General features: G+C 43.9%; 1 protein-coding gene across 2 annotated transcripts; it reads right to left on the minus strand.

Annotated features, from left to right (window-relative positions):
* Positions 1-13,135: 13,135 nt before the first annotated feature.
* LOC149378762 (uncharacterized) lies at positions 13,136-14,784 on the minus strand. Of its 2 annotated transcripts, none has more exons than XM_089604479.1 (2): positions 14,572-14,784; positions 13,136-13,753 (listed from the first exon to the last, which is right to left on the minus strand). In XM_089604479.1, exons 1-2 carry the CDS (start codon positions 14,681-14,683, stop codon positions 13,455-13,457), a joined length of 411 nt encoding a protein of 136 aa, XP_089460605.1. In that variant the 5' UTR covers positions 14,684-14,784; the 3' UTR covers positions 13,136-13,454. The 2 variants fall into 2 exon arrangements, with proteins under 2 accessions (XP_089460605.1, XP_089460606.1); XM_089604480.1 differs by having other exon boundaries at positions 13,136-13,744; positions 14,572-14,783.
* Positions 14,785-15,371: the final 587 nt, after the last annotated feature.

The raw sequence follows: 15,371 nt of genomic DNA on the forward strand, positions 1-15,371 counted from the left end.
AGAAGAGGGCGGACGCACTTACTCGACTCACCGCACAAAAAAAGAAGGTCAAAAAGTACTACAACTCCAAGGTCAAGCTGCGGAATTTCGCCAATAGGAGCCTCGTCCTCAGAAGGGTGTTCCAAAACACCAAGGTGCAGGGGGCGGGAGTCCTGGGACCCACCTGGGAAGGCCCGTATCGTGTGTGCCGAGCCATCCATGGCGGTACATACGAGCTCGTGAACCTGGAGGGACTTATGTTCACTCATCCTTGGAATGTCGAGCATCTGAGGCAATACTACCAATAGAAGCCCGCTCCCGATCCTTTATGCTCGTTTGTTTTCATTTTATTTCCAATTTTGCTAAGTGACAATTTCAAGTTTGAATAAGGCCAATGGCCTATGGATGTAATTTTAATTTATTTTGACATAGTAATGGGATTACATTTCGCCTCAAAACCTTTGTCATTCATTATTATAATTTCTCTCGCACGATCCAACGCCTTGCACGCCGGAAGGTAGTGAGACGCTAACGGGTCGTGTCCGTGCACCGGACCGCTGATCCTAGCAGTCAAAACCCAAAACGTGATGCGCGTACCGACAGGTGCTGCACGCGCTGGGAACTACGCTTGCTTCAAGCCAATCTTGGCACATAACACGCACATCGACAGGTAGCATACAAGCTAGGAAAGAGGCACGGTAGCAATCCAGCTCGTGCGCCGAGAGGCATCGAGTCACTAATGGATATCAAAGGCTCACACCCGCCGGACGAAACTGGTCTAGCCAGCGTCCACGGGAAACCTTGCCGCTAGATACGGCACCAAGCCGTGCAGAGTGGTTACGCTAGACATATCAAACCGAGGGTCGTAAGCACGCACTAGCCGGATTTCGCAAATCGATTACGCTAAGCATAGTAAATCGAGAAAATAAGACACGTAATAAACCGGGAAAATTTTTAACAGAAACAAACAATGTTGCGGGAACAACCCAACGAAAGAAAAAGGAATGCGACAAATATCGGAAAGGAAAACAAGACAAGCGCTTAAATAAAGGCGCGGGAAACCAAAACAAAACCAACTACTCGGAACCGAAGTCGACCTGCTCCTCATCGATCTCGGGCGGAGGGATGCCCGACCCGTCGGTGGCCTCTCCGTCAGGCGGGTAATTCGTCGACTGAGCAGCCTCGGTAGGAACCTGGGGACGAGGATCGTCCCCTTGTGGCACGTCGTCTAAGGGAGGAAACATGCCATCGAAGAAAGAAAAGGTGGTCCCGCGAGACGCGTTCTCCTTCGCGGTCGCATCACGAACCTGTACGGCCGCCGCGTAACGAGCCTCCTCTAGGGCGATGTCCCAGTCATCCTCTAAGTCCGCCTTAACTCGCACGGTGTCGTCATTCTATTCAATGAGGGCTTGCATCTCCACCACCAGGGAGTCCCTTTCCCTCTCCGCCTTGACGCGAGAGATCTCGCTCGCCGATAGTCGAGCATGGATGATCTTCAGCTCCTCGTCTCAGCCTAAGAGTGACGCTTGGAGTTTCCTCATCTCCCCAAGGAAGGTGTCGACCGACTGTTTCGCCTTCTCCCGAGATGCCTACTCGGCCGCTCGCAATGACCTCTCGGTAGCCAGCTCCGCGCCTAGACGCGACACCTCCTCACGGGTCCGCTTCGACTCCTCCTCGAGCGCTTGAAACTCCTGGGCAGTCCGGACCCCCGCTAGAGCGGCGGCATGATCGGCCGCCACGCTCTCCATGTCCGCCTTCATAATCTGCATCGCTCTTGACGTGCAAGCATCTGCGAAAGAGGGTGGCATGTGCGCAATTGGGATAAGTATCATGGCTATGTATAAGTCAAAAAGCAGATCGTACCTTCCGAGCATCGCTGATCCCGTTCTGGAAGTATTCGATGTCGCTTGTCGTCAGGAGGCCCTTGAAATCTCTCAGAGGGGCTTCGAGGATTCCTAGGGAGCATTGGCCCCTCAGCTCCGCCGCTTCCACTAGAAGCATCGAGTCCATGCCGTCTTGCGCCGTCGGCGTATGAGCGCGCTTATGACTGGAAGGCGAACTGAGAGAGACCGAGGACGACGGTCGCTTGTTCGAAGAGATCGCCTCATTCCTCGCCCACACCGGCGATCCCCCGCGACGAGCCTCAGACTCGGGGCCCTCCATGACCTCCGCATTGAGGACCGAGCGTCGTGGCACGTCGTCGCCAGGCGCAAATTACCTGGTCGTCGCCATTAGGTCCAAGGACTCGAAGAGCGATCCCTGCCGCCTCGAATCTGGGATCGCCCTGATCGCCGTTTCAAGCTCGGAACCCTCAATATCGCCTACAGGTGAGAAGTCGGCCGCGGGGCCGAACGCAAGAGGCGCCACCCCGAAGGCAGACTCAGACACCCATACCCAAGGATATTGGTGCTTCGAAGTGACCTTAGTGATGATGGCGAGACGTTTCCGGTGTGCCACTAGATAGGAACCCGGTTTCCCGGGCACCCCCGCGAACAACCACGAGGTTCTGGATATCGTCTGCAGTGATGGCTCTCTTCTTCGTTCGATAGAGCATCATGTGGCACGCTGCAACCACCTAGTAGAAAAAAGGGGACATCTGTTCGCATGTACCCACAATCGAACCAACAAGTCCTGAATCACCGGCTAAAAAGGCAGTCGTAACCCTCCGCGAAGGCTCGCTTCGTGAATCGCAACGTACACCTTTCGCGAACGAGTAGGATGTTGTCAATGGTGCCCACAAGAAGAGTTGTAGTGTGTATTTATGTACATTTGATGTCATATAGTATTACGAAGACTCTTGCTTGTAACTGTTTTTTTATTAATAAAAGTTGAAACGTTCATTCAATCTTCCTTGTCTGAAGCTTTATGATAAAACCTTAGTCTTTTAGTCCATAAACAAACTTAACAACTTACGAAGAGACAAATGTATATTTGCATGAACAAACTCTTCGTAGTTTGCTTAAAACGATATATTCGCAATCTAAGGGTCAAAGGACTATTGACCTTAGTATGATTGTTAGAAGAATCTATGATGTCTTGTTATGAGGCATTGAGACTCTATAGTTCTTCTAGATATCTTCCGAAGGTACTGAATTGACCAGTGCACTTCTAGAGACAAGATAAGAACAAACCATTTAACCTCTTATGTCTCGAAGTCACTACGTATGAATTGCATCGTGCTTACCTTCATCCTAAAATGAGACATGCCATTTCACAGCTTACGTATTCTCATTTGAGAAAGTCAGAGTTCGGACTCATTATGTGATTCCGAACAGGGCCAATTGGTGAAGTACTAAGTTGTGAGAATGTCATGAGTAACTTTGTGAAGTTCTCATAGATATGGAATTCATGTACAAGATTGCTGAAATGCAATGTATATCACCTCATGCTTTATTCCTTGGAGTGTGGACAAATGAACTGGCCAGTGTCCAAATTGAGTCTTGAATCTTTTGGATGAAACAGTGTGACTTGTTAGCTCCTCGTCAATACATTGTTTCTAACTTATTCACAAGCGACAAAGGAGTTGAGGAAATAACATCTAGAAGGGTAAAATGGTAATTTTGTAAATCCCGAGTAGCTGATGATATTCATGAAGGGTAAACACTGATAATATTATGTGGATCCACTCATTACAATTAGGTTGAATTCTTGAGTAGAAAATAAATTCATTTGAACCGAGAGATTTTCAGTGTCAACTCTTTAGTGGAGTCAGTTGACATTAAGCTAAACTTGGAAAAAGGTTTGTGAACTTTTGAGTCCAAGTATTTTAGTTCAAGCTTTGTTCATTTTGATCCATGAGGTCACTGTCACGAATCACATCGATTAGGAATAGTTAAACTGGAAGCTAAGTCAAAACAATAACGAAAATAGTCAAAAGGGTATTTTTGTCTTTTGAGACATAGGATGAAATGAATGTCAATAAATTTTTTGACAAGGTCATTTGATGACTCAATAACACTCGGCCATGACTTGATCATTGGGCCTTGTGGATTAATTTCATTTCATAAGAATTTTATTGAAAATTCTTAATGGGCCATTTTCATGTTGTCATGAACAAGTGGAAAAGCTTCTAGAAGGTCTTTCTAGATTGAGATAGGCGCCCAACATACCCAAGAGAAAGAGATAATATTTTGTGCATAAATGTATGAAGATACTTGCCAAAAGAAAAAGAGGAAACAAATTCCCCCTAAGAGGAAATGAGGTAGGCGCCCAAGAGAGAGACAAGGCAAGGCAAGGAACAAAAAAGGAAACAAATCCAAGCCTTCTAGAAGGCTTGCCTTGGCCGAGTATGTCATAGAGGAAAAGAGGAAATTGGCTTATGAATATGTGATATTCTATAGAAGAGGAAACTACCTTATAGAAGGTAAGACCTCTCCTATAAATAGGAGCCTCATTCTTCTCATTTTTCTCATTCCACATAAGTTAGAGATTGAGAGCATCTCTCTCTAGACCTTGTGGCCGCCCCTTTCCTCTGTCTCTCTAGTCAATTTCGTTTTATTGTTTTGGCACCTAGGTCCTCATTTGACCTAGAGTTTAGCTCTGCGACTTCAAGACTCGTTCTTAAGTCGTAGTGTTTAAAAGTGTCCACTCACTGATTTCTTTTATTTCGAGTGATTTAGTAATAGAAACTTTCGTGGTTTCTCGAGTTGCCGAGGAAAGAAAGAAAGACGTGCTACGAGGGAGACGAACGTTTTCAACCTTCCGAAGGCTCATCAACGTTCAAGCTTCTAAAGAGGTTAGTAAATTTATTATGCTCATATTAGTTTTATTTACATGTACTTGCACTTTGTCTAGGTTAGTAAAAACTGTTTTACTTGAAAAAGAAAATTTTTAAAATTCTGCCGCTCAACGAAGCGTTAAAAGTTTTTCTTAAACCCTAGATCAATTCCATCATAGGAAGGTCGTCGGGCAGCGGCCTCAGAATCATTATCGACTCTGGGATGTAGTAGCGCTTCCTCAGACTCATAAAGTTAGCAAGCGAAAGCGAGCTTGGGACGTCGAAACCCGAGCAATCAATGTCGCCACGAATCGCTGACTCTCCGACTGGGAAGGCTAGAGCTCGCGCTTCCTCCCGCGCGGTCAGTGAAAGCATCATGGCCGGCGTGGCGTGGCGCTCGGCATCAGGAACGCTCCTCGAGTAAGACGAGACCCCCTGGTGATCGCTCAATTGAACCGGCCGGCTCCTCGTGCGCGCGACCGGCACGATAAGGTCTGCCTCCCCCGCGTTGGGGCCGGCAGGGTCGCCCGCATGCGTGTTCGGCCTTTGGCCAGCCGGGTTCCCTTCTTCGGGCCGGCCCGGCCCTCGGCCGGCCAGGCTTCCCCCTTCACGCGCGTCCAACCCACTCAAGCCCGGTCCGAACGGGCCCTCGCCCTCCTCGCGCGCGTCCGGCCCGATGGCCCGCCCCAGCTCTCGCCGGCTGGGTCTTCATCGCACAAGCCGGCCCGAACGGGCCCTCGCCCTCCTCGCGCGCATCCAGCCCGATGGCCTGGCCCAACTCTCGGCCGGCTGGGTCTTCATCGCGGGGCCCAGCCTACTCGGGCCTAGGGTTTGCTCGAGGGTTAGGCAGGCCGCCGCCCCCTGGCCGGCGCAACCTAGCCGGCCCGCCTCTTGCCCAACGCCGGTCCCTCCATGGGCGGCGCCGTCCGGCGCCGGCACCCCCATCGGCGCGTGCCGCCTCCGGCGCGGTCACACCCGGGCCGCCCGCCTCACTACCGCGGCCAAGAGATGGCCAAACAGCCCTACCCTGTCGGGTGGGGTCCCTCCCGACGCCGGGGTCGGCCTAGACGGCATCGCCCTCAGCTGGCGCACCTCCGTCGACGCTAGTCTCGCCGGGCGCGGTCCTCCCCGGCGCGCGCTCTCTGCCCGAGCCGTCTCCCTCACGAGCGCGACCGACGACCAGCCAAACAGCGCCACCCGGTCGGGTGGGGTCCTCCCGGACGCCGGGATCGACCCATACAGCGCCGCCCTCGACCTGCGCATCTCCCCCGGCGCCAACCCCGCCAGGCGTGGCCTCTCCCAGTGCGCGTGCTCCACCCAAGCCGTCCATGGGTAGCCAAACACCCGCTCTCACCTGGGACGGGTCTTCCCCGACACCAGCAACGACCAGCGCGGCACCGCCCAGGGCTGGCGCACCTCCCCCGGTGCCGATCTCGCCGGAGAAGGCATCACCCGAGCTGCGCGACCCGTCGGCATCCTCCTGGTCGGCCCCACCTGCGCGCGACATCCCTGACACGCCTGTCTCCCAGGCCGGTCCCGCGTCGGTCGGTCTAGCCCTCCCCGGCGCCAACCTTGGCCGGGCCGGTGTCCTCCTGGCGGTGCGGGCTGTCTTCGACGCGCGTCCCCTTCCTCACCGACCAACCATGCTTCTATCGAAGAAAAATCGTCCCCGACCATTCCTATCGTGTTCGTGTTCAAGGGGGGAAAGTGTGGTGCGTTGTAATCGGTTGAAGGAGATGAAAAGTGGGCCCAGAAACCTTCCAAGTCCACGTGTTGATCACCGAGTAGAGAGGAGAGATCATCCTCGGCCCCACACCCCGACAGGTGGTTGGTAGGGTCCATAGGTGCGTGAAACTAGACGAAAAGGGGAAGATAGAGTGACAAAGGAAAAGTAATAATTAAAAGCGATCGGGACAAACCTTTTTGCGACGGGTTGCTCCGGTGGGGCGACGACAGCCGAAAAGCCTTGAGTTTACCACACGAGTTATACTCGGTGATAAACTCGGAGGGCTAATGTTACCGGCCCGTCTCGACCCGGTGAGACGGCAATGATCGCGATAGTGGCCGACCTCGGACCTCCTCTCGGTGCAGGGCCGGCCCTGGGCCGTCACTCGACCAGCCTTGGGCCGTCACTAGGCCAATGGCCGGCCCTGGGCCCTCACTTGGCCAATGGCCAGCCCTGGGTTGTCGCTCGACCGGCCCTGGGCCGTCACTCGGCCGATGGTCGGCTCTGGGTCATCGCTCGGCCGGCCCTGGGCCGTCACTCGACAAAGGGGCCTTCAAAACGTCCCTTGGTCGCCTATAAATACGAGGCTCGACCCTCAAGACAGGTAATCCAAAATTGAGTACCGAAACGCTGCTGAACTCGTAACTCACTCGTTTCTCTCAAGCTTCGGCTCTTTAAACACCTAACCTCTTTATCCACCTCAATCCTACTAATGCTGAGCCTCGTAGAGATAAACAGAGGCACCCCCTCTGTTTCCCCTTTGTAGTTCACGCACTCTTTCTCGCGTTTCACGTGTTTGGACGACGCAAGCATCATCAACAGCTAAGGGGCGACTTCGGATACCAAGTCTGACACGCTCGAGCGTGAACGCGACCACTTGGTCCGGCCTTGGGTCTAACCGTTTGAGCCTCCTAAATAGTTGTCCGAAAACGAGCGACAACATCACGCTATGTTTTTTTTTTCATTATATCATAACAAATTTAATTGAAAATGGTCGTGTATTTTTTATTGGTATCATTTTTGTTGTATTTTTATATAGTATGTATTGTGTTTAATAAACGTAGATAATGATGTATTTTAGTTAATTTTTTGCTATTTACTTGATTTTTAGTTAATATATGTAATATTTTTAAACAATTGAATTTATAAATCATAAACTTTTATATGATTAAAGAGTTTATTGGCAAAAAAAAAAATACTCAATGTTTTCGATTTGTTGAAATTTAATGCCTATTCTTTAAACGTTGCAGGTAAAATGCTCAGTGTTACGATATCCTTCATCTATTTATTACATGTTCATTACATATCACATCGAACATATTCCAAATAATCACACAAAAAAATCACATAACACACAAATAATTCAGATCACATAATCATTCAATTTATTTTTGAACTAATTCATGTTGTAGAGAGATTATTCTCATGTTTATTTAGGGTTTACATGTTTAAATTGATGTCGCGCTAATTTTGAAATGGTTGTTTAATACAAATGATAAAAATTAATGCGATTTCTTGGATAACATTTACGGGACACGTGTCGGGGTGCGAGGTTGCGACGTGTCTCGATCTTTTGTTGTCCGGGTCACGTTTCCTCGACTCTCAAGAGGATTTGTGTTTTTGGAGGAGCGAGTAGGGTGAATGGGGGGTGTGACCGTGCTCTTTGTGAGCTGCCTACGTACCCGCTTTGCGAGATCAGGTCATGACGTAGTTCAGGGCGAGTTTGTTTGCTATGTGAGTGGATTCTTGGATTTTTATTTTTCTTCCTCCCGTCGAGAGGTGGCTCTCGGTCTTTGTTTATGATCCGGGATAATTTTGAAGTTGGGAGAGTATTTGGCTGAGAGAATTCTGGGGTTGAGAGAAAAACTGAAAGTTCAGAGGATTCTCAGTTGTGAATTAAATTTTGATTTGTGTGAGTGAGCTATTTATAGGGAAAACATGTCGCTTGTCGCAAATTCACTTGTCGCTTGTCGCTTGTCGCAAATCCGCTTGTCGCTTGTCTCAAATTCGCTTGTCGCTTATCGCTTGTCTCAAATTCGCTTGTAGCGTGTTACAAATTCGCTTGTCGCTTGTTGAAAATTCGCTTGTCGTAAATTCGCTTGTCGCTTGTCGCAAATCCGCTTGTCGCTTGTCTCAAATTCGCTTGGTTTTAGTCGTGCGTATTTTTAGCATTTGACAAAGTTGTCTTATTATATTGTAATGTCGTTTTAGCAACTGAGATGTCATTTTTACCATAAGAAAAATGACGGTATAACAATTCTCTCATTATTAAATATTCCCTATTTAAATAGGAAATAAAATCTCATAGATATTGATCTGATAGCTAAGAGAGAAAGTATGATTCATAAGATAAGATCCCATGACCAAGCTTTGATTCACTAGTGTGAACAAAATAAAAGGAAATAATATATTTTGGAATCTATCAAGAATATATCATTTCCACTACTATAAATAGGGGGTTCATGAGAAGAGAAAAACATACTTTTGCATTGAGAGAATTCGTCCCAACTCCTCTAGTGTTGGGCAACTTCTCTCTCTCTCTCCCCCCCCCCCCCCCCCTTGAAATTGCTCAATTATTTTCTTAGAAAATAAGAGTGAGATCTTGATTAAAGAGTGTGGTCCCAAGCCGTATTTCTTTATTCGTCCGGAGATTACGTTTCGGAAGACTACGGTGTCATCAAGAGGAGTACGAGGATTTGAAAGCTTGAAGATGGAGATCAAGGCATTCAAAGACGAGGATCTGAAAGTTTGAAGAAGGAGATCAAAGCGTTCAAGTACGAGGATCTGAAAGCTTGAAGAAGGAGCTCAAGGCGCTTGAAGACGGATTGTAAAAGATAGAAGATTCTATTCGTGAGCCCAATCCGTAAGTTCTCTTTGAACCTTGTTCTCTGATTGTATTGGTTGCTTGACATATTTGAATGCTTTCATTATTTAATTAATGATGTAAATCTAGATCTTGTCAGAGAACCATCCTTTTAATTAGCTCTTTTTAGTATAATTAATTTATTCCGAAACTTATATGGTTATCAAGGTGAGCACATAATCTCGATGAGTTGTATCAAAGCGAATGTTCATGTCCGATACTCCCCTCGTTTCCTTACAAGTAGTATCGGAGCAAGTGTTCGTGTCTGATACCACCTCTGTGATTACAACAAGTGATATTGGAGCGATTGTTCGTGTAGGATATCCTACGTGTTTCCCAACAAGTGGTATTGGAGCGATTGTTCGTGTCTGATACCACTCGTGCGTCACCAACATGTGGTATCAGAGCGATTGTTCGTGTCTGATACCACCCATGTATCTCCAACAAATGGTATCAGAGCGATTATTCATGTCTGATACCACTCGGTTGTTCACCAACAAGTGGTATCAGAGTTAGATGATGTAAGTGTTTTATTACATGTAGGATTAATAAAACGAGGAAAAATCACCAACATCTAATACCTCCCAATATGTAAGTGTTTTATCTTCCTTCTCTTTACATTTTTTTTTATTTGTTAATAAGTAGCCACTTAATGAGGGGTATTTTAAAAAAATAGTTAAATTTTGTGTTTTATTAAGGAATTAGCAAAAAAAATTTTTTTTACCTAAAACACCCTCTCCTAAACTACCGATCACAACCAAACCAAAAAACACTATCATCGTCAACCTCCATTCGGCATGGGCTACGCCTCGCTCGGTCTCGAGATGTCGATCCAATCAAAATCGATGACGGAGCTCTGTTTGTGGAGCAAGGACCGAGGAACTAAAATCAGGTTTCCATGGTGGCGACGATCCGTGTTCCTTACTGTCATCTGAACGAGGCCGGGCTTGAAATGGTCGCTATCGATGAAGTCATGTTGAGCTATGTAGAGTCGGCCGCCAGAGAGGACGACAGACGTCACGGCGGAGTGCGAAGCAACGATGAGGTTTCTCCGTCGTAGCTATCACGTGATCGGACTCGCACAGTTCTGTCGGAGGAGGAGCTAAAGAAGAGCTTCCCGGCTTAGAGGAGCGACGAGACATACGAGGTGTAGCCAGTAGCCAGAGAACACGGCCACAGCGGCGAATTGTGGAGTGACGAGACTGAGGGTATGCTGTGTTGTGAGTATAGAGAGAACGGTGACTGTGGCGGCGAATTGAGATTCTAGTATTTTTTGTTTTGATAGTTAATCTGATTAACTGTCACAGTTAATCCCATTTACTGTCACAGTTAATCCCATTTACCGTCACAGTTAATCCCATTTATTGTCACATTTAATCCCGTTAATTGTTCACAGTTAATCCCATTAACTGTTATATTTAATCTGATTAACTGTGACAAACCTCTTCCGAAAACGATTTCCAGCATCAGTGTGGCTCGGGGTTGCGCTGATCCGGCCGTTCGATGATCGCAAGTCCAGTTCTACATATTAACTGTGATAGTTAATTGGATTAACTGTGAAGGTTAATTCCATTTACCATGACGATCCTCCTCTGAAATCCCAGTTGCTCATGTAAACCCTTCTTAGTAATCCCAGTTGCTCACGTATATCTTGTTGGAATTGATCTAGGGTTAGGAAAAGATTTTTGAGGTTGTTTGTTCATACACGCAGCGTGGTTATAGTAGTAAGAATTGTGCCAGCCATGCAATTCATAGTGGCAGGCGATATTACTCTACCACTCTATAAATGGAGGCTCGATAAGTGTCTTCATCAAATTCAAAGAAATTTTTGAGGTTGCTGAACTATGCGCTATGAATATGGGAACTTTTCAAATGGCACTGAGACTTGCTCAACTTGGAGAAGAACTCGAACGCGTCGAGAACCCGGGAATGCCAGAGATCGCTCCTTGCCTTTTGGCCCTACCAAAAAACGACAGACATTAGAATAAGGGTAGCCGAGCTCAGGCTCCAAATGCTGCTAGCTGAACAACACTTACTCATATTCTCAGTGGCATTGTTCCGCGCTGCCCCAAGCAATTAACATTAGCTTTCTAGAAGATTAAAATAAGTAGTCCGTCAGCATAAAGTAGTGTAGTGTGTTTTGTTTTAATGCATGGCTCTTTTTTGTTTTGTTTAATGTTGTTATATATCTTTATGTTAACTTAATATGTTGTTAGTTCATTTTGTAATGTTGTGTTTAGTTGTTCGGATGTACTCCCATGTAGAATAAAAACTTGCTTGTTGTGCTGGAAAGAAGACGCCGTTCGCCTCATACTATCGGCTCAGTCTATAATTAACAACCGATAACAATGGTAAGAATGACATTATATTTCCGTAGGTGAATCATTGGTATTGAGTTAATGTAAAGGTATCTCTGTTTTAATGCTTCTTTTCATGCTTTAATACAAATACAAATCCATATGGTTAAGAATGGCATTAAAGTAAGATTCGAATCTCTAGACGGATAATGAGATTTATTATTTTTCTTGTTACTGTTAATATTATTTATTATGACAAGTTAATAATAACAACCATCAAGGGTATTATTAGAATATTGAAATGTTATGATAACAAATTGACTATTTTTCTAAATATGTTAATAGTTGATCTATAATTTTAAAATAGGAGACTGTTTGAGCTAAATACCAAGTCCGCCCTTTAATCTATTCTGGTTTGTTTGCACTATTGAGCTTTTCTAGTTTTTTTATTCTGACAAAAAATATTATCTTATTTTTCTTTAATCTCTCGTATAATCTCTTTCCCTCAACTGATTTTAATGATCTACAAAAAATTTCAAATGCCTCCATATACATTGTTGGAAGTAAACCTATATTACCAATGATTTGATTATGAGCCTAATATTATGTCCTTAATTAATAACGTACAAACTAAAATTTGATATAATCAATATTTTGTTAATTTTGCAAAGTAACCGTTAATATAAATTAACGGTATACAAATATAAAAACAAATTAATGTTGTCACGTTAAATTCAGTGACTATGTTTAAATTATATTTGTAATGTTGACTAAATAGTCAGTTATATTTTTCTAATATTATATATCTTTGTATACATTTTTTAATCGAGTCAATCATAATAAGTGAAATAATTTAAAAGTCCAAATAAATCTATAATTGGAATACGAGCTGAATTCGTAGACAATTGGACCTTTCGCAATTTTATGGTACCCACGATATTGTATTTAAAAAAATGTAATCCTTTAATCTAATCCGAGAGAACGCATTTGGTTTAGAGAAACACTACATAACCACACAGGTTTACTGAATCAATGTTATTCTACATTTATCTTATTCATAAAGTTACATATGAGGTATTATTTAGTATAGATCTATCGTGATTGAATGTTGAATGATAAATCTACCATTAAATACCAAGCAAACTTATTTTTATTATTAATTTTTTTTTTCTTTTTTGAACTTCGAAGATATTTGTTATGCTTATGCCGCACCGATATGTAGAATATTTATGATATTGATTAATTTATTATTTGAATCCTTAGAAGACAGAAACCTTATCTGATCAAGAATGACAGGCCTAATATTTGTCATTTACTGACCAGTCTTGGTCACGAGCCAAGACAACAAACATCTTCTCAAAATGTAAACCACACACTACGTACTAAATTAGGCAAGATCATTTTTTTTTAAATTATTCACAACCCTCGCCCTCTCGCAAATATCTCCTCACAGACAAGACTGGTCTTGCTAAACATTTGGCGTTCCAAGCTCCACGATTTTTAGTGCTACGAATTTTCGTTTTATGCATTAAAAAAGAAAACAAAGAAAAAAATGATAAATTCAACGATGGAAACGATGTTTTTCTTATTATTATTTTCAGTATGTAATCATTCCATACCGTATCGGCTACAGGCAGCCAAAACAGTACACAACTCAAAACTTACTGATCAAGCAAAGCAAAGCAAAGGAAGAGAATTACAGCGCAGGAATGATTCATAAATAAGACCACTATGCATATATATGTATCAGTAATCTGATCATAACTCATGAGATCTTATCACATCGTTCATGCTTATTTTACCATTACATGATTATTATTCCACACGCACACGCCTAAGTTCCACATCTTAGGCGTTGATGAAGTGTGTTGATTAGTTCTGGGGTTTGGCATGAGCCTGAACCTCAGCGGCCTCTCCGGCGTAGCGGCAACAGCTCTGGCATCCATGGTACCCGCTCTTGCAGCACCCGTGGTAGCATTTCCCGCCCCCTCCGCCTCCACGGCCACCGCCACCGCGGCCACCACGTCCGCCTCCTCCGTAGTTTCCGCCATGTCCGCCGCCTCCTCCGTAGTTTCCGCCACGCCCGCCGCCTCCGCCACCACGTCCACCGCCTCCAGAGTATCCTCCATCGTCATGGTTCAACTCTTTGCCGGCGGCATCAACTGCTACAGCTATCAATTAGTTAGTGAAATGGTTGTGGTTTCAGTGTTTATTATGTTTAAGGATTTCTCTTCGGAAAAATGAAAAGGAATTAGTATGGTCACGGAGTTAGTTAATTAGTTTTGATATCGAAATATTTAGTTAAAATGATACGACATGAGAATAATTTTTGGAGACGACTTGTTAAATAATTTTTCCCGTCGTAAGTTCAATCATTTCCCAATTGATTTCGTGTCACGACTATCGTGAATAATTAATTACTACTTGGATGTTGGAAAAAGTGGACAGTAATCTTAGGATATATATATATATATACGTATATGTGAGATGAGAGTGCATAATCGGACCATGGTTGCCAGTAGCCTAGTACGTGACCCGTGTTTGTAAAATAACAAGTTTTTATGATTTTTGTTTAAAAGCAGCATATTCGGGTCTCATTTGCTTAAAAATAACTAATGTCTTATTTGACAACACTTTTTTCAAACATAAATTAATTCATGAACATGTGTCGTTATGTTTTGATGTTTATAGTAGAGCATATCTTTGATTTTCATACTAATAGCGCTTTATGTATATTATTATGGCGCCTACGATAATATTTTCTAATTCACCTTCCTTGGTTGAAAACTTTAAAGACTAACTCTATGTTAATAGGTCACGCAGTCAAGTCACTTAATTAAATATGACGTTATGCACTATAAAAAAATGATATAAGGGTAAATGCAAATGTTATTAAGTAGACAGAAAAGCAAAATTAAACAGATATGTAGCACATGATAAAATAATAGAAGAATAAGGTTTAAACCGAGGATATAGGAACCAGACGTACATTTGGTTTCAGCGGAATCCTCAGCAAGGCTTCTAGCTGCCACCTCAGAAGAGATGGCAAGAACAATGGCAAGCAAAAGACCCACAGAAAGAAGGAACACCTTAGAACCCATCTTTTTTCCTAAAGACAAAAGCAAAACAAGTGTTTATATAAATTTTACCAAGAAGAGACTACTGATGTTTCAATGCGGATATATCTACCTCTACTATGTATGTGCCTATTTATAGATTTCAAATCCAAGTAAGGTACGAGTATATTGCTTGTTAAAAAGGACCCCACAACATGTTGAGCGTTGGAGAGAAATTATTTCATGAATTATTCAGTCTTATCTTAAGCAAATCATATTCAATTGTGTGTGACTGACCATATGATAAATGGTTAGCTTATACGTATAAAAACATAACAAAATCAATTTTTGAACAAAATCTCAACAGAGTCATTGATTATATTTGATTTCGTGATTATGTTTTCACTTCATCTGGTTTTTACCATAAGAAAAGTAAGTCGAGGTAAGTCGGACATTCGAGATTTCCTAAAAAAATTAGTAAAATTTGAAAAACGGGATTTTTATCAACTTTTCAAAATTTAGAATCTACTGATAGCAGAAAAAAAGAACCTACCCCACTCGAGAAAAATGCGTAGAGCCGAAGGACCATGGTTGCAAATAATCCATTAAGTAGTTTGTTATCCAAATAAATCATGCAGTGTCTTGATAAAAAAATAAAAATAAAAATAAAAAATTCATGTATTCTCTGGATGCTGTTAGCTTGAGCAAGATAAAACGTGGACCCCGTTTGATC

The sequence above is a fragment of the Urtica dioica genome, chromosome 12, assembly GCF_054948205.1.
Source record: "Urtica dioica subsp. dioica isolate 48M chromosome 12, U.dioica_male_clone48M_v1_H2, whole genome shotgun sequence".
Lineage (NCBI taxonomy): Eukaryota > Viridiplantae > Streptophyta > Magnoliopsida > Rosales > Urticaceae > Urtica > Urtica dioica.